At 41.5% G+C, this 20,177-nt stretch overlaps 1 protein-coding gene across 1 annotated transcript in view; it reads right to left on the reverse strand.

The window, feature by feature from the left end:
* Positions 1 to 1,530: 1,530 nt before the first annotated feature.
* The window catches only part of sh3bp5lb (SH3-binding domain protein 5-like, b), a 40,292-nt gene continuing 21,645 nt past the window's right edge, over positions 1,531 to 20,177 (reverse strand). Inside the window, exons 4-6 of the mRNA XM_049601597.1 lie at positions 11,229 to 11,390; positions 5,666 to 5,839; positions 1,531 to 4,260 (exon numbers count right to left, since the gene is read on the reverse strand). Of these exons, the coding sequence (XP_049457554.1) occupies positions 3,652 to 4,260; positions 5,666 to 5,839; positions 11,229 to 11,390 (945 nt within the window). The 3' untranslated portion in view covers positions 1,531 to 3,651. The remainder of the gene's footprint in view (positions 4,261 to 5,665; positions 5,840 to 11,228; positions 11,391 to 20,177) is intronic.

The raw sequence follows: 20,177 nt of genomic DNA on the forward strand, positions 1-20,177 counted from the left end.
TTTTAAGTGAATCGGTACTCGGTAGTACCGACATGAATCGGTACCAAGTACAAAAAGTACCGAGTTTTGGTACCCAACCCTAACAGTGATTGAAAAAAAGCAGAAATAATACATGTCATTTGATAAGCTATGAGTAGAGGAAAACTCTGCTAGCCACTAGGATAATTTATGCGATGTAAACATGCTTCAGCTAATGACTAGCAAAAAACAACTGACTTGTCTATGAAACAACTATTTTATGGCTGTTGGGAAAAGTTTGCCTTCTGGGCTTCAAGCCAGACAACGAAGGAGGATTAGCATCATCTTAAAGGGAAAAAAAAAAACGTAGATTTCAACAATAAAGTTGTAAATCTATTAGAATAAAGTTATAATATTACGAGAATAAAGTCATTCCACAAATACAAAAAAAGATTTGTAAACTCAAAATATTTTGCAAGTATAAAACGGATCTGAAAATACACAAACACATTCCACAAATAAAAAAAATATCTGTGAATACATTAAATGAATTTGCAAATAAATGAAAAGCATTTGTGAATATCTTCCTAACATTTACAACTTTCGAACAGGCATTTGTGAACTTTGTGAAGTTATAGAGATAGCACGTGATCACCCAGCTGATGATGTCATTTCCGCATGTCAAAGTAAGAGCATGCAGTCTTTCTATGAGCTGGTTTGTTTTTTGTTTTTTTGTTTTTTTTAAATAATCAGCGATAAGTAACGTGCATTGCTTTATGTTAAAGGATAACTTCGGTATTTTTCAACCTGGGCCCTATTTCCCCATGTGTATGTGTGCGTATGATTCATAGGTACAACTTGTTTTAAAATTGGTCTGTTTACACTGCATAAAATGCTGCACGCTGCTTTCGTCCCCCCAGCCCGCAACATGAATGTTTACTGTTGCCATGGCAACAGATGCTGTTTCAGTAGCTAACGTTTGCTTAGCGCAATCTTCATATCAACAATGAACAATAAAACTACAATACGACATTTCTAAACAAAAACAGCCACCAACACCAACAGCTGTTCTATCAAAGACCTTAACCAGGGTGTTGCCACTTGCCATGTCTTACAACAGTTAACATAACCTCACTGAAATGATGTAACCTAACTAAATACTGTGGGGTTCAGCACAGACATTACAACTACATTAGTAAGAGTACACTAATAATAAGATGTGTAGTGCTTTGTAACTTTAATCCTACTTGAAAGAATAAATGAAAAATATAAAGGATGAGTTGGCTGATAACTGCCAACTGAAGAAGCAACCAAGCCAATGCTTTAGAGAACTAAACTTGCCCACAAGCATTGCCGTGCCTTTCATACTAAAACAGAAATGTATACAAAAGTGTGTGCCAGATAATATACATGGAACAAATAAACACACACTAATACTCACTGTATGACATTAACATAAAACAATGAATGCACGTTACTGATTATTAAAAAAAAATAAAAAAAAAAAAAAAAAGCTCATAGAAAGACTGCATGCTCTTACTTTGACATGTGGAAATGACGTCATCAGCTGGGTGATGCTATCTGAAAATGGCCGAGTGATACGAGTGCATTTTCGTTCGGACTGGCAGAAAGATTGTTTCAAAACTGTGTGTGTGTAAAACGCAAATCCACACGTGTAGAACTGAGATCAACAAATGTTTTTTCGATTCACATATAACAACAGAGTTCACAAATGCCTGTTTGAAAGTTGTAAATGTTAGGAAGATATTCACAAACGCTTTTCATTTATTTGCAAATTCATTTAATGTATTCACAGATGTTTTTTTTATTTGTGGAATGTGTTTGTGTATTTGCAGATCCGTTTTATACTTGCAAAATATTTTTGTGAGTTTACAAATCTTTTTTTGTATTTGTGGAAGGTGTTTTATGTTTCCAGATTACACATTTACACACAGATTGTCGATATGTTCACACACAATTATGAAACAAATCTATCTCCATATGATGGTGACAGTATTATACATCATCAAACAGCACATGTATTAGGGCCACGTTAAGGGAAAAAAATCTAAGATTTCGACAATAAAGTCGTGAATCTATGAGAATTAAGTCATGCTATCACAAGATTAAATACAAATTAACTTTTAGGAGAAAAAAAGTCTAAGGTCTTCCAGCTCTGATAAATTAATATGCACTTGTCATAGTGACTGACCCCGCATGCCATTTCATTTGTTGTGCTAATCTGAGCATTTGTCTGTTGTGTCTCATATGATAGACCAAAAATATTGATCCCTATATCATAATTGATCAGACTTTGATCCCCTGCCTGCCTCTCCCAGTGTCCAAGACTTTTGGTTTATAGGCTGTTTAATTGTTCTATATCACGCTATCATTAATATCAGTGGGGAATTTTAATACAAAGTTGTAATCACTGTATGTGAATGACATCACCACTACCCACTTGAGGGAGGGTGGCCCACATTTTGGATCTACTCCTGAGAAGGTCGATCTCCGGTGTGGCTTGGTGTAGCTTGGCGCATCTAAACTGACTGTAAAAACACAAATTGGTGAGGCATGGCTTTACTCAGCACGGCCAAGAGTGACAATGCAAAAAGGGTTCATCTGTAACTGATTATGTTAGATGGGCACATAATACTAGCTCAAATCAAAATTGTATCGTGGCAGACTTTGTGATATCAGCAAATATCGTAACGTTGTCCAAAGAATTGATATAATATTGTATTGTGATAAAATCTTATTTTTTTGTACTATTACGCAACTATAACTACTACTACTACTATCTTATTCTTGGCCATCATTATTTATGAGATTGATTGCTGAGATTTGGGAACACCACTAAAAGGGAGTCCAACTGATCAAGAAACACAGGCAGTCAGACAATCAGACAGAGTAAAACACCCCAGAGTGTCTTGTTGGTTTAACCATACGTACCATAGTTGTGCACACACAGTTTAACTGTGTAATGAAGGATTATTAGGGACATTTCAGGTAAATTTACTTTTGACTGCCAATTAAGGTAATTTAGGTAATTTGAGTAAACTGTTAGCTTGTTTACAACCCATCTGACCTCTTTTGTTGTTCTTGTTCCCAGATCTCAACAGTTAATAAGTCCATTGTTACTGATAAAAATGTTGGCCAAAGTGGAATTACCCTTTAAACAAAAGGGTACATTTATACATCCCTCAAGCAAAAACACAAATTGATATCATGTCAACAACTTTTTTAAATGTTCTACAGGGACATTAAAAACCAGACACATAAATTTACCACTAACATGTCTTTGCATTGTTTCGAAACTACCTGTTTGTATGCCACAGTGATTTGTTTTCCTAAGCCCGCTGTTTGTTTCATGCACTTTTGTTGAAGTTTCAATGTGTGAGGCAACAGACTGGATCAGAAAATGCAAAGCACTAGTGTGAGGGGAGGGGAGGTCAGTGCTCTCTGCAGAACAGCTCTCTGCTGTCATGTAGATTCATTAGTGTGTGGCCGATGTACCAACCCCTCCTACTATTCCTAACTGCAGTGTCCAGGCAGAACTGTTCCAGCTCCTCTGCCACCTCTCAGTCAGGGTGCTTTTCTCGCTCCCCGCCAAATTCCTCTCTGATCCCTCATCATGAGCTTGTCATGTTCCTCATTACTCATCACTCATCAGCTCCCTTCTCCTGCTGACTATCATATACTAATACTTCTATGGTGCTGCTTGATGAAGCTCTCCTGCTTCTCTTTACTGGCCGCTTCCTTCTCCTGATGGACCCTCTCCTGCTGGGGCCCCTCTGCCACGACCTCCCTGCTGATTGGCCTCTCATTAGGCTTCCTATTGCGGTCCCACACCTCACCCAGCATGCTCCCAGTGTCGCTCAGGTCACCCAGGTGCTCCACCGAGTCCCACTTTTCCAGGTCAGAGGTGATGGTCTGCAAGCTGATGACAGACATGCAGTCCGAGCCGGCCTGTTCTTCCTCCAGCTGCTCCCTCTGGCCCCAGCCACTCTCTCTGTGCCTCTCCACCCACAGCCTGGTTTTGTCATTGTCCATCCAGTTGCTCTCTATTCCCACACAACTACTCCCGATGCAGATCGCTAAGGCAGCTCGGACCTCAGCCTCAGCACCTACAGGGGAGCTCCGCCCCCCGCAGACTGCAGGATGCTCCCTGCTGGCTCTGGTTCGCCTTCTCTGCGCGTGGATCTGCTCGCTGATCTGCTCCAGGTTCCGCAAGGCTACAGAGTATCGTGTTTTTACTTTCGCCACCCGTTCCTCCAGGTGTACCACTCTAGCCTTATGTTCCTGAAAAAAGTTAAGAGCAATTTAGCCAGGCTCACAGTGACAACCTAAATAAACATGACTTCAGAAAAACAGTAAAGTCAAAGCATTACTATCAGTCACTGACTTTATCATCTTTCTGTTTAGGGTCTATCAGTTTTGGTCAGTTCTGCTTTTAATAGCCTAACACCAATTACTGACCATTTCTGACAAATTACACCAGTAACTGATTCATTTTCAAGAAAAAACACAAAATTCCGTGAAATTCAAGAGGACTTTTTTTTAAGTCTGCCACTCCATTGAGTCAGTGAGCTTCAGCACCAAAGTTCAAAGTGCTATCCATTTAGAGGAGGTGAAATTTTAATGTTTTGTGATGTAAATGTTTTGCCAGTTATTTTATTTTTTGCTGGCTTTGCTTAGCTGCTGCATTAACATACAGAAATATAGAGCACACAACACAACCTTTAAGTCCCACTGGTTAGCTAATGTTAGCCTTGTCTGCTCTGCTCTGTGCACCATCCAGGTCATTTCCACTGGTAACTCCATCCCAGTGGCGGGACATCATTGCTGTGGAAACATGGTGACCACTAACTTTAGCTCCCACCAGACCTGGGCGGTGCACTGTGCAGTAAACTGAAGAGTAGCAAAATTAGCTTAGACAGACATGCGTAAACAGTCACCAATGAACAGTTAACTGTTGGCATCCCTATTACGGTTTATGTGCAACTGAATTTACAATTAGTCATCCCTTTTTAAAGTCAATAATTATATCAAAGTGATTTTTAAATCTGCATTAAATTCTCAAGCTTTCAGCTTTACTTAAAAACCATCATGAGGAGCAAACAACAGCTAATGAAAACCAGCTGTCAGTAGATTGCATCAATTAGGCTGATTATGTCACTGGCCAACACAGCTGATAAGACAGAACTACACATACTAACACCATATACACAGTACATCAGCACACAACAACATTCAAAGATCTACCTATAATCAGCTGTTTTCCCTTCAGCGACTGAAACCTGGTTCAAATCTCTCAACTTGGCCCTCACAATTTTTTTTTTTGAAACATAAAGCAATTCAAAGCAGCTGCAACGCCACAGGCCAAGTTGGAGATTTTCAAAATTTAAATAATAAGTCACTGAAGGTTAAATGTTTTGACAAGCAGTGTGCGATGCTCAGAGCTAAAAATGTCTGCATGTAAGGTAAATCACATACATTACAACACACACATTTGGCAGACTCTGCATTAACAGCATAGCTAAAACTAGCCACAGGTAACGTACATCAACAACAAAAGCTGCTAAATCATGTGGAGCGTCATGCAGAGCCTGTCCCTGCTCACTCATGGTCAGAAAAGTAAAACCGTCAGCTTATGGCAGTTTGAATAGTATTTGTTATACTGTGAAAGCTCACTGCTGGTACACACCTCGAGAATGTAATTGAATTGAGCCTTCAGTTCAAAGTAAGGTTTGGATTTGAGGATGACCTTCTTCAGGGCTTTCTGGAGGGTCTGGACTTCAGCCTCAGCTTCCTGGCAGAGCTGAGTGACGCGCTGGTGTTCCCGCTCACTGCGGAGACGCTCCTCCTCCGCCTCGTTCACCTGACCAGCACAGAAAATACAGTATAGTACAGCTTGATCCCACAAATCACACATTACCTTCTGCCTCTGCCTTCACAAGTAAGTGGACACACATTCAGCAGGCTTTTTTTTAACAGCAGACATTTTGAATCCCTCACAGCATTATTGATAGCTCTGTTCTATTCAAGTGTCCCAGCAAGCCAGCATGCCCAATACCAGGACCTTGAAACTGAAGCAGATAAATGGAATTCAGCCATCATTCAGTAGATTATTTACGCCTATGCTTTTCCTACTGAGACATGTCCACATTACTTCTGTACACACTGTATTCCAAATTGCTTCATAAAACAACATGAAATAAACATTCATTTTTAAAACAAGATACAAGTACTGACATTAGCAAACTTAACTTAAGACTAACTGGCATTTCAGGGTCAATTTCACTGAGTTTATTTATCTCCTCTGCTCATGCTGCTCAGTGTGTCAAAGACAAACATTTTTAAGCTTTGATAACAAAAATAAAAGTGAACACACCATAGCTCACCAGAGACAGCAAACCGTAAATAATCTATTTTAAAGGGTCAGTTTATCCAAGAAAATAACAAACCAATCTACATGGATATCTACCACTAGAGGAAGTGGTGTGTATCCACATTTTAACTGACAAAACAGGCGCTCTAACCATGAATGCTTATGATTCAGTAGCACAAACTAAGCAGGGAGAATCACTGCAAACCTTTTGGGAGTGCACACAGAATTATCCATGCACTGTGCAGTCTATAGTTACAGACTTATCTGAAATATGAAATTTCAAGGAAAGTAAACACCCCTTATTAGACTGTCAATTAAAGTGTGTCGAAAGGGGGCGGTTGAGGTGGTTGGGCATCTCATCAGGATGTTTCCTGGTCCAGGAAATTAGATGTCGTAAATCTTATGTGTCATGATTCTTATCTCCAGGGGCGCCCAGTAGCTCAGTAGTTAGAACAGCCGGCCCATGTACAAAGGCATTGTCCTAGCAGTAGTGGCCGTGGACTCAATTCCAGCTTGTGGCCCTTTGATGCATATTATCCCCTCTTTCCCCCTCTCATGCTTATGTCTATCCTGTGTAATAAAGACAAAAAGACTAAAAATAATCGGAGCAAAAAGGGCAGAACTCAACTGTGAGGGCACAGTGGAGCACTAGAGTTATTTTTGTAGTTCATCTTAAAAAGCTAGATAACACAACCTAATAATTAGCCATATAAGATGAAAGTGAAGTGTTTTGTGAATACTTTTTACGCCATCACTCATTAGCAAAAGGAATATAAGTGTGAAGTTTAGAATGATGTAGAAAAGCATTTGTCCCATATCTGTACAACACTGTCGATAACGATGGGTTTCACTTGTACTAAAGTTGCAGCAGAGAGGCTGTTGTCCACCACTGAAGATATTACATTAGTAACAACACAGTGAAGCACTCTTAATTTTCTTTTTCCCCCTTACTCCAGAACATTTGGACCAACCTGTGTGTTAAAAGACATAATCAGTGAAGCTGGTCAATACATTACACTTTCATTTCATTATTCTCACAGTCATAAATAATTGGCAAACTTTCTGGGGAAAACCTGGTCTGATTAGGAGAGATGGCATTCATCCTACTTTGGATGGAACTGCTCTCATCTCTAGGAACCTAGCCAAGTTTATTTGTAATTCTAAACCCTGACAACCCAGAGTTGAGACCTGGAATCAGAGTCGTAGTCTTAAACGCTTCTTTGAGCTTCTAGTGCAGTTGCCCACCCATAGTGTTATATAAACAGTGTCTGTCCCCCAACCACCTAAATTATTTAACTCTAAAGTCAAAAAAAGAGGAGTTGTACATAAAAACCTAATAAAAATTACAACCTCTTCTGTGACAGAAAGACAAAACAGGAGAATTAAATGTGGACTGTTAAATATCAGGTCTTTGTCATCTAAAGCAGTGTTAGAGAATTTATTAATTTACCCTGTCCAAGGACAGCCCCCTCACTCTGACATCTCTCCATTTAATGCATGTAAAGGTCCTGTTTGTGCATTTGTATGTATTCGGGCCTGGAGTGACAAGATTGAATTCCTGCATTCTAATAAGGTATATAAAAATAAAAAAATAATTAAAATAAATCTAAATAAAAATCCACTCCTCCCAGTCATAGTACAGGGACGCAGATGGGATTTTTGAACTGGGGGGACCAAGCTGTCAGCAAATGATTCCAACTCAATTAGTTATTTTGTGTAAATACATACATTATATATATATATATATATATATATATATATATATATATGTATGTATGTATATATATCAATCATCAGGAATTGCCTGCAGGCCAGGAGGACAATGTTAACATTTTAAATCTTAAAATTTCAGTTAACAGTTGCTGCTTATTAAAATATCATTGTACATAAAAATAACAACATTAAAGATATTCACCTCCAGCCTAGAATGCTGTTATTTTACATTTAGCCTCCTTCAGGTAAGAGCAAATGCCTTCTTATTATTGTCAGACTAGCTACTCAACATTACAAAATGAATATCTGCCACATCTGGGGAAGTCAACAGGCAGCGGGCATATGATACTTACATTGTTTGGTTTTTGAAAAGAAAAAAAAAAAAAACACGCTGTGATTGTTTTTTGTTTCTTCATTACTGCTACAGGCACAAAATCAGCTAGTTCCTCTTACGACCCCACCAGGGATTGCCTGGCCTGCAGGCCAGGAGGACAATGTTAACATTTTAAATCTTAAAATTTCAGTTAACAGTTGCTGCTTATTAAAATATCATTGTACATAAAAATAACAACATTAAAGATATTCACCTCCAGCCTAGAATGCTGTTATTTCACATTTAGCCTACTTCAGATAACTCCAAATACCTTCTTATTATTGTGAGACTAGCTACTCAACATTACAAAACAAATATTTGCCACATCTGGGAAAGTCAACAGGCGTAGGATATTTACATCTTTTGGTTTTTGAAAAAACGCTGTGATTATTTTTCTTTCTTCTCTGGCTTCATGTGGCAGAAAAATCACCAGCTCATTCATTATACAGTTGTATATGATCACTATGGTTACCGCTACAGGCACAGGCACAGCTACCAGCTCCTCTTAGGACCCCCGTTCCTTATGGTGCGTTACATTTTACATTGGAAGTCGGAACTCGGAGCTCCGAACAACGTAACCTCTGAACTGAGCACTTCCCAGTTTAAACACTGGGACATGGAACATGGAATTCGAAAAAAATGGACAGTTAATGAAATGAAACGAAACGAACGGCAGTGGGGGGACGGAGCGGGGTCACTATAAATTTGGGGGGGGGACATGTCCCCCCCGTCCCCAGTGCCATCTGTGTGCATGTCTGAAAGGACTTTCTTTGTGGCCATAGGCAACTATAAATTCTCCACCAGCCAGTTCACTCAAAGTGTGCCTCAGGGTTCAGTCCTCGGTCTGTTATTCTCCATTTATATGCTACCTCTAGGGTCAAAACTTTCAATAAGCACGATATCAGTACGCAGATGATTCCCCAGATTTTTTCTCTTTTGATTCCAAAAACACAATGGAACTGAGCAAACTAGAATCCTGCCTTCCATATATTAAAAACTGGCTATCACAAAACTTTAGTTAGATATATCAGAAGAATCAGTTATGGATATTCACATTTACAGATTTTTCAATTTGTGTTGTCAGGAAGAAGAATGAGTATGAAACAGCAATTTATTGGCATTTCATATATGCTACCTGTTAAACAGGTGATAAGTAATTCTAGCACTGCTGTACTGACATGTTAGTGAAATGACTGCCTTATGATGGTTATGTTGTATGACACCAGAAACATGAGTATAAATTGACAGCAGATGTACTGTGTATTCAGATATATTGCATCACAATGAGGCTAAGAGGGGGCAGAGTTGGCTTATTAACTTAACTGCTACACACCTCCTTACTAGGCTAACATCACTGTTTTTTCTCGTTTTCTCCATCCACAATAAAGTGTGCAGTGTTTTTAGATGTATCCACTCTGGAGAAATGTGAAAAATGAGGATGTAGTGTGGACACAAGGCCCAAATGTAACAACAGTACATACTAATGCAACAAAGTTAAACAATGATTAGTTCGTTAGCATTCAATGAACTACAGCTCCCATCAGGGTTCCCACACATTTTTACCAATTAATTTACAAAACGTTTCCATAACTTTTCCATTATGTTATTTGCCATTTCCATGACTTACTTTAAATCGAGCCTACATCCAGCGCAGCTAGGATCTGCCTCTATATTGAGCCATCTATTATATTTGTCGTTCAAAAGCTATATATCATTAAACAGGCACGTACCAGGCATTTGCAAACTGCTAGCACTTGCTAACCATACTCGCTCATTAGACAATTGCGCTGCCAACAAGCTGAATATGCCAATGTGTGTTATGTGATACTTGTGATGTTTTAATGATTATGTAGCACTAGACTTTATACAAGTAACACATGAACATATTTTGAGTAACTTTGGATATTTTAGTGTATATATATATATATATATATATATATATATATATATATATAGGCGTGGGAGCCCTTCTGTGCGGAGTTTGCATCTTCTCCCCGTGTCAGCGTGGGTTCTCTCCGGGCACTCCGGCTTCCTCCCACAGTCCAAAGACATGCAGGTTGGGGACTAGGTTAATTGATAACTCTAAATTGTCCATAGGTGTGAATGTGAGCGTGAATGGTTGTTTGTCTCTATGTGTCAGCCCTGCGATAGTCTGGCGACCTGTCCAGGGTGTACCCTGCCTCTTGGCCGATGTAGCTGGGATAGGCTCCAGCCCCCCCGCGACCCTCAAGAGGATGAAGCGGTTAGAAGATGAATGAATGAATGAATATATATATATATATATATATATATATGTGTGTGTGTGTGTGTGTATATATGTATATTTTAAACTGCAGTCAAAACAATGTATATTCATAATGTTTCAAAAACATTGTGTTAATTTCATAACTTTTCCAAGAATTTCATGACCATAGGAAGTTTTCAAATATGGGAATGCATATTGTATCAGCTGTCTAAAAACTATCTACACTGTTGAACACTCTCTGTAGTGCTGCTGATAAGACATGCCGTGATCACTTGACTTGCATCTGCTGTTGAGCTAGAGATGATAACCAACAAAGGCCTTTGGTTTTTGGAAAAAGGTGTACACTGAAGCTACTAAAACACACAAATAACAAATAAACAATCATACTGCACAATTTCACAATATGTACTATTCCTGTCTCGATAAATTGAGTGAAACTGATGGATTGAAGTTGAAAATACATTCTCCTCTCTTTAGGTAAACCTGTAGATAAAGTTGTCAAAGGCTGTATTGAATAAGTCAGAACTCCTGGGTTAGGGAGTGTGCACCTTAGCAGTGGCGTGGTTAAGCATCTCCTGCCAGGTTGGGTCCATGGTGTTCCTGTCAGCCAAGAGGCCCTGCTCTGCCACATAGACCATCTCTCTGGCAGCAGTGTGCATGGATACAGCCCTCTCATATCTCAGAGCTGCCTTCTGGGTCTCCTGTTGAGCCTGGGGGAAGAGACAGCAGCAGCTAAAACAAACATTTTAACTGCTCACAACATCTACTGCAACATTAAAAAGGGTGCACTTGTTGAAAGGCTACAAATAGAGTGGAGCTGCTTCTGTCAGCATCAGGCTGTCACCCTGAGCTGCTATCAAAATTTTACATTTTGTTGACTTAAAGAATCTTGTCAAGACGTGAAAATGTAAAACAAAAATGTAGAAAAATACCATTCTATACCAAAATGTTAAAAATATAATTTGAATGTACCATTAACTACTGTAGATAGGTCCCAATAAAATGTATCACAATAAAAACTGCATGTGTCACGGGGGCAGAATGCTTTCTGCCTTTGCTGCTCATATTTTAGCAACTTTACTTTCAAAACTCAAAGATATTTGTGGACAGCCAGTACAACCAGATCCTATAATTTTGTATTTCAGGCAAGAAAAGCCACAAAACCTGAGCCAGATATAGGGATATGACCTTTGTAGCATGACAAGCTCGTTAATGTATTGAAGCCTACATCCCCTTACTCACACTCTGACATTAAGGAAAGTAAGGCAGTATCTCACATGAGAAAAGCTCACATATGTGCTTTGTGGATACCCTAAAAAAACAAGGCATTTCTGTAAAATGCTACTTCTCAGCTCAAAAGCTTGTCCAGTGCAACAGACACTGGAATAATCATTAGGGTTTTAACCTCTCTCTCTAGCTCTCTTTTTTGAATGGTTTTTGTCATGAAAGGTTTGGTTTTGTTTGCAGTTTTTATATTTTTAAGTAATTAGTGCCATAAGTAAATTAAAATTGGGAGAATAAATCAGTATAAAGACTGAACTTTTTATTTTTAAAAAACAGTGGAAGCTCTCTGAGGCCCCTTTTACCCCTTAGACCTCATTTTAGCCCTTTTCACACAGAGCGCGCAAAGCGCAGACCTCCGCCGACAAACCCATTCATTGTGTATGTGCTACCGCGGCACAAGAGCGCACCGCTCTGCTGCCGAGCTGAGCGGCACGCGAGAGGGCGCATGCCGCGGCATCTGTGCGCCGCCAGCCTGCACTCGAATTGAACATTTTTTAATTTCACCGCAACGAGCTGTGACGACACCTCGGCGCGTCCAATAGCAGAGAAGAGCCTGAAGTAGACCCGGAAGCGGTCACCATAGAGCTGTAGCTCCTGAACGAGACTGTACTCCCCCAGATCCTGTCTTGCGCGCCTTGCTCTCCGCTGTGCCCTACCCCACAGTGGGTGCCGCGAAAATCATGCTCTGTGTGAAAGAGGCTTTACACCGCAAGTGAAACGTTTGCATAGCGCTCGCGAATGGTCGCTGTTGGTGCTATATGCTAAGATATTGATGTTTATGTCTGTGTTGACATCAGCTGTCAGTTGACACCTTTCACACGTCACGTGGGTGTGGGTCAGGGAGCAGTGATTGGGTGATTGAATGAATGGGCATATATTTACCTGTTCACCGCGGCGGCTGCATGGAGAGGGGGTGAGTAGGGAGAGCACATTTTTTGTTGACCGCTTAACCTAACTGAAAACTGGGTATTTGAACATCTTGAGTCAGCAGTGCAATGCTCCCTCACTTAGCCTCTCAGTGACTTCGTCTTTTGTTTGGAGTCACTATGTCTTTGTCAACAAAAAACTACACCCAAACAGCATATGTGGACACATGGATCACACCACACGGTGCATAACTGCAACGCCAGAGACTGATCGCAACGCAGACTTCAGACTGGTTGGCCTGTATCATTCGCATTCATTCATGCTGTGTTTGTTGGATTGAACGCAGTTTGATTGACAGCGCGTTTATTGGGGAGCGCTGCCTGTATGTGAAAGTTCGCTGAGACCCACTGTCCTGCTCGCTGCTCAGCATGGTTCCTCTGTTTTCTTCCAGCAACAAGCAAAGCTCTCGCGAGATGACATCACAGCCGGGAGGAGGGGAAGGGTCAGGGAAACGCTTAGTATGCTATTTACAGAGATAGCACTGGCGATCTGAACTGGTCAGTGGCAAAAAAAAAAAAAGCACTTTTAATGCGGGACGCATTTGCCCCCATATCTACCTTGCGGCTGCTGGCTGCATCCGCCTCCCTTAATACTGGACCAATTTTAAAACGAGTTGTACCTATGAATCATACGCACACATACACATGGGGAAATAGAGCCCAGGTTGAAAAATACCGAAGTTATCCTTTAACCTGCATCAAACAATAATTCCACTGTTACCTGAGGATGAAAAAGTTACACAAAATGAATGGTTCTCAAGTACTGAAAATTACAGCAGTACATTCAAGGATGATGTGATGATGATGATGATTCAGTGGTTGGATGAAAAGGCACACGTTCCCAATCCTGTTGAAAATGATTTGATTGTAGCAACAATGGATGTGTGTCACTTTCAAACGGATGCTGCCTCACAGGCAGCAGCACAGGACACAGGCCCCATCACACTTCATGAAGGCTCACAGGATGATATGAAACCAAGGGATAGCATATCAAATGTGCAAAGCAGACGATCTGCACAAAGTGCTGCAAGTGGAAAAAGCTCTGGAAATGGAAAAAGGTCCTCTGTATCAAGCACCTCCTCTGCTCGCATTAAGGCAGAAGCTGATTTAGCTGCATTGATGGCATGACAAAAACTTTTACAGGACAGACATGCACTGGAGGAGGAAGAGCAGCAAATACGGAAACGTAAAGAAAGGCTCAAGCTGGATGAAGAAATTGCTGCACACTTGGCTAAAGTGAGCGTGCTAAGGGCTGCTAGCACATCTGGTTCTAAAAGCACTGTAACAGACCGGTCCAATGCAATGAATTCATACCTTAAAAATGTACAAGGAGAAACAGCAAAGTTCAATATCAACGCCGCTTAGGGTTGTGCTGATGGGCGATCCAATCGCCCATCGGCACAACCCTAAGCAGTTCGCGAATCAATGCCTCCGCCCGCTCGACACAAGCATACTCGGGCGTACTATAAGCGGAGCGGACTCCGCGAGAAATGTCCGCAGTCATTCGGGCTTTCATAGTCGAGCGCACTTCCGCGTTGTAGTTTCCTGTAAATATGTCCGTGAAAAATCCCTGCGATGTGAAAGATACATGCCGAGCAGTCACTGGTGCGTGGAGCGGAGTCCACGCGGTCATAAAATCTGAGCTTTGCGCGCACAGGGCTTGCGGACGTCCGCTTTGAGTCATTGTTAATGTTAAGGCGCTCCAGGACTACAGCTAATTCCTCAGAGGCTGATCAAATGCAATAAACGAAGTGCAGCACATGTTTGAAATGGATATGCCTGCTAATATGCTGACAATAGTAAAAAAAAAAAAAAAAGCTGCCTTACAAGCTAAGGGATCGATGGAGGACAATTGCTTGGGAAATACAAGAGAGACATAACCAAAGGGCTACATTCAATGATATTGTTCATTTCACTGAAAGGCAAGCAAGGATTCTAACAGACCCAGTGTTCGGGGACATTCAAGATGCAACACCAGTATTAAGCAGAGGCATGAATCGAACCAGCTTAAAACCCAGATCTAGGCCAAAAGGAAGTGGTTTTGCTACAACTGTGACTATACTGCAGAGAACAATAACATTACAACAAAAGGAAGGAGACCAAACATGATCTCATCAGTCAAGAAAGTCTGTCTGTTTTGTGAAGGTGGACACGCTTTGGAGTTTTGCCCTCAACTGGAAAAAAGGGCTCACACTGAAAAGATCACCTTTTTAAGGGAAAAGGGAGTGTGCTTTGGCTGTTTGTGTATAGGACACGTCAGCAAGGATTGTCAAAAGCGTCTCTCATGCAATGTGTGCAGTTTGAAACACCCCACAATGCTTCACATCCACTCAAAGGAAAAGGAGCCAGTGACAGAAGGAGAACCAGGCGCTGCAGTGGGCTGTGCTCTGGTATCCAGTGGGTTTACTGGGGCTGGTGGTCAAGATTGCAAGCTTCCCATAGTTCCAGTACAGATTAAATCTAAGTAATCACACAGTGGTTACTTATGCTTTCCTGGATCAGGGTAGCATGACTGTTTTCTGCACAGTCAACCTCATGAACAAGCTCAACCTCTCAGGAAAAAGGACACGAATCCTTTTACGGACAATGGGTTAAGAGAAGGTTGTCAATAGCTATGTGGTCATAGGACTGGAGGTGGCTGGCTTAGACGGGGAGACATACTGTGATTTGCCCAATACATACACCCAGGAGTGCATGCCAGTGCATAAGGGCAATATTCCATGTCAAAGGGATCTTCAGAGGTGGCCTCACTTGGGAGATGTTCACTTACCTGAGATTGACTCCGAAGTCGAGTTACTGATTGGAACAAACATATCAAAGGCACTGGAACCACTACAAGTCATCCGTAGTGTGGATGATGGACCCTATGCCATTAAGACTATTCTGGGCTGGACTGTTAGTGGACCACTGGGAGGAGACAGTGGTGATGGAATGGATGTTGTGACCGTTAACACAATCTCAGTCCTGCGGGCGATACTTCAGCATGGCTCTCACCCTCTCCACAACGCTCTGGTCGAACAGAGGAGCACCTTCAGCCAGAGACTGATTGCTCCTAAATGCATCACTGAGCGCCACAGGAAGTCATTCTTACCTGTGGCCATTAAACTGTACAACTCCTCCCTCTGATGATCGGACTCATTTGGCTATTTATAAAACAAAACAAACAATATAACTACTCATTCTCATTTCATTTATAATGCTACAACCATTTCATTGTATACTGTATATATTTCAGATTGTCTACTTTACTATTTTATAATTTATTTTTATTTTATTGTCAACTTTAATATTTCATCTTATTTTATTTTAATGTCCACTTTAATATTTTACTTTATTTATTTCATTGTCTATTTTAGTATTTTATATATATCTTCATCTTTATCTCTTGTTTCCATTCATGCTGTATTTCTATTTCTACTTTGCACGGAGCATTGGAACAAAAACAATTTCCCCCCGGGGATTAATAAAGTATTCTGAATCTGAATCTGAATCTGAAAATGGAGTGGTCAAAGATCTGGCATTGAGAGGTCTGCTCACAGTAAATGAGTTGCTGGATGCTGAAAAAGAAATCATCAGATTTTGCCAGAGGAAGAGGTTTCCTGATGAACTCTCCAGTCTACAGAGTGGCAGAAATGTGAAAAGGAATAGTCACATCTTCAAGCTCTCTCCTGTGCTGGAGGATGGTATCCTGAGGGTTGGTGGAAGATTAAGTACGGCGGCTCTACCTGAAGATGCGAAACACCCTGCTATACTGGCCAAAGAACTCCACGTCTCAGACATTCTCCTAAGGCACATACATCAACAAGTTGGTCATGAAGGACGCAACTACATGTTGTCCAAATTGCGTCAAAAGTACTGGATTCCAGGGGTCGGCACAGCCATAAGGAGAATTTTGTCAAAGTGTGTTGTCTGTCGTAGGCTGCAAGCTGCTCCAGGGTGCCAGCTGATGGCAGATCTTCCTATTGACAGGGTCTGTCCAGATGAAGCTCCATTCACCAGAGTCAGTGTGGACTACTTTGGACCTGAGCCGAAAGAGCGTAGTAAAAAGACATAGAGTCATATTCACGTGTCTGGCAATACGAGCTATCTATACTGAAGTGGCTCCCTCTTTGGATACAGATTCCTTTATCAATGCACCACGACGATTCATGGCACGGCGTGGCCAAGTCTGGGAAATACTGTCTGATAATGGCACGAACTTTATTGGAGGAGAACGTGAGCTGAGAGAGGCCATCAGAGATTGGAATCAAGCTCAGATAAATGACGTTCTTCTTCAGAAGGAAATAAAGTGGGTTTTCAACCCTCCAGCTGGTTTGCACCATGGCGGCGCCTGGGAAAGTGCGCCTGTGCGGAAGGTCTTGAATTCCATCCTTAAAGTGCAAAATCTCGATGAGGAGGGACTGCACACTGTCCTCTGTGAGGTAGAAGCCATCATTAATGGTCGTCCAATCACCAAGGTCTCAACCGACCCTAATGATCTTGAAGCTTTAACACCTAATCATCTCTTGCTGTTGAAAACCTCCCCTTCCCTGCCACCAGGGGAATTTCAAAGAAATGGCATCTATGCTCATCGATGCTGGAAGCAAGTCCAAGTGCAGGAACATCAGAAGTGGACCGGCATCAAGCGCAACTTTGTGGTAGGGGACATCATACTTATTGTGGATGAGACAGCACCGAGGGACTTATGGGTTATGGGAAAAGTCATCCAAACGTTCCCAGACAGAAGAGGATTCGTGCGACGGTTGCTGATCAAGACCAAGACCAGCTCCTTGGAAAGGCCCATTACCGAAGTCTGTCTTCTACAGGAAGCGGAAGTCTGACCCCTAGGGGTCACTCTCCAAGGAGAGTTTTGCTTAGACAGTAGGGCCGTAACGATACGCGTATTTGTGTCGAACCTTTCGGTACGCGACTTTCGGTTCGGCACGACCCTGTACCGAATTATTGGGCGCAGGATATTATTTTATTTTATTTTGTTTTATTTTAATTCAGTTTTTGCGAGCCGAACCATTGACAATATCTAGTTCCCCGACGGACATAATTGAGTGACGGACCGAGTCCGACCGTAAATCTCCACCTATACTTTGTGCAGCGCATTCTCATATTTGGACAACATGGCAAGTGAGCCTGACAAACTTGAAGACCCACCCGCAAACCTTAAGTCCTCCGTTTGGGAACACTTTGGTCAGGGTAAAACACTAGGGATACACCGAATATTCGGTAACCGAATATATTCGACCGAATATTGCAAAAAACACACATTCGGTATTTGGTGGAATAAGTGAAAAGCAAGGCAAAATAATAGCGGCGTGTGAAGTGACAAGAATCGGTGCCTGGAATTGGGCCTGACGGCTTCCGACCCTGTCCTTCTTGTTTCTTCTAGAGTGTCTTCTGTTGTCAATTCAGTTTCTTAGGTTCGGCTGGCAGGTACTCAGAATAACACTGGAGATAGGCAGAATCTGGTGCAATCGAGGTTATTGTGTGAGTTCACACCGTTATGTTGCATATTACACATGCTACAGGATTAGTTTTTGCAAAAAGTCTACACACTAACATAGCCATATAACTATTTGTATCTTATCCAGTGTATCTTATCCAGTTTAAATGGTCTAATATCTGATGAGGGTTTTGACTTTTACACTACACGTGCTTTGATGACGCAATCAAACAGCGTGATTTTCCACAGAGCTCTATGGTGCGAGCATTTTACTTGCATTTGCGACTAAAAATAGTTTTGTGCGAGCAAAAGAAATCAATCAGGAGCACGCTGTGCGAGTACAGATTTCAACCACCAGCAGAAACGAAAGGCGAATCCTGCCGGATGTGGGTTGAACGGGGGTCACAGACACAGACAGGAATGTATTCCTGTCAAATACGGCGGCCATGTGCTCCGCGGCACAAGATAACGCCTTACCGGTGACGGACAAGCTCCAGGTCCAATAATTTCCTCTTCTTGATGTCACGACTGCCCAAAAGTACCTGAACAGCCGAGCCGTGGCGGCACAGAGGTATGTGACGTGTCAGAGGAGAAACGAGCCGTTCACATTTCTCTCTTTGTAGCAGGTAATGGTCCACAAACCTCACCGCACTTTAGGGACTGTTCTTCACTTGTCAGGGGAGGAGGGTGGCTAGTTGATTTTTGGTTGATTTTTATTTTATTTATTTTTTTTATTTCTATCCCCGCTGTGTTAATCACTTATTGATGCCGTTTTTGAAGTACGAATAAGTCAATAAGTAATTTACTCCACTGAAATATCATTGATGTATTATAGAAAAGTGATTCATCTTTTTATAAATGACAAAAGGCACATCTGCCTCATTTTTGCTGTGGTATCGTGATTTTTTTAAATTTAATTTTAATTTTATATACTTTATTAATCCCTGAGGGGAAATTCAATTTTTCACTCTGTTTGTCAATTACACACAGGTCCGAACCAAGCCCCAACCTCCGGGGGAGAGGAGTGAGACCAATGCAGAAGTGCCAAAAACTGCAGTTCGCTGACTGTCCACTTGAGGCTGGCTCCGGAAGTGAGTCAATTCCCATAGGCCCCCATGTTAAAATGCCCAACTTTAGAGCAGTAGTAGCAGCAGGGGAGGTGAATTTTTTTCTAACTCTTCCGTTTAAATGTTATTAAGGTTTGAAACTGCGCATAATTAAGGGCGTGGTCACTTTGAGTGAGAGGTCGCACCATCACGAGTGGCTAACTAGCCGCTGGCTCTGCTGTGCGGAGCTCAGCGGAACTGAGTTCAGACTCGGCCGTCTGCTCGGCGTCAACTCAGCCAATTCGTGCCCATGTTCAAGGCATTGAACCTATCCTCTCAGCCGTGTTTGTGCCTTTTGGATATTTTTCAGGCAAATATTGGAGTAATATGGCTTGCTGTTCGGTTAATTATACCAACAGACCGTTCAAGAAGTCTTTGCTCCAGGTTTTTCGGGAAGTGAAATCTGGAAATTCTAGTATTATTTTATTTATGTTAATATGTTAGCACTAATTAGCGGGTATCGGTGTCTGCGGTCACTACGGTCACCACCTAACTTGTCAGCAGCGTGTATCGGTGTCTGCGGTCACCACGTAGCTTGTCAGCTTATTATTATATTATTAAGCCTTTATTTAATACGTGTAAAATCATGTTGATACCGGAGGTGTCATTTTCAAGTGCGACCTGTATCACAGCAGCAACATCCACATCAAGTTACAGAGCCACAGACAATACGATACAACACAAGCTTAGCTCGTTAACTAGCTAACCAGCCAGCTAACGGTTAGCCTTCGAGCAAGATGCCAGTCC

The sequence above is a fragment of the Epinephelus fuscoguttatus genome, linkage group LG17, assembly GCF_011397635.1.
Source record: "Epinephelus fuscoguttatus linkage group LG17, E.fuscoguttatus.final_Chr_v1".
Taxonomy (NCBI): domain Eukaryota; kingdom Metazoa; phylum Chordata; class Actinopteri; order Perciformes; family Serranidae; genus Epinephelus; species Epinephelus fuscoguttatus.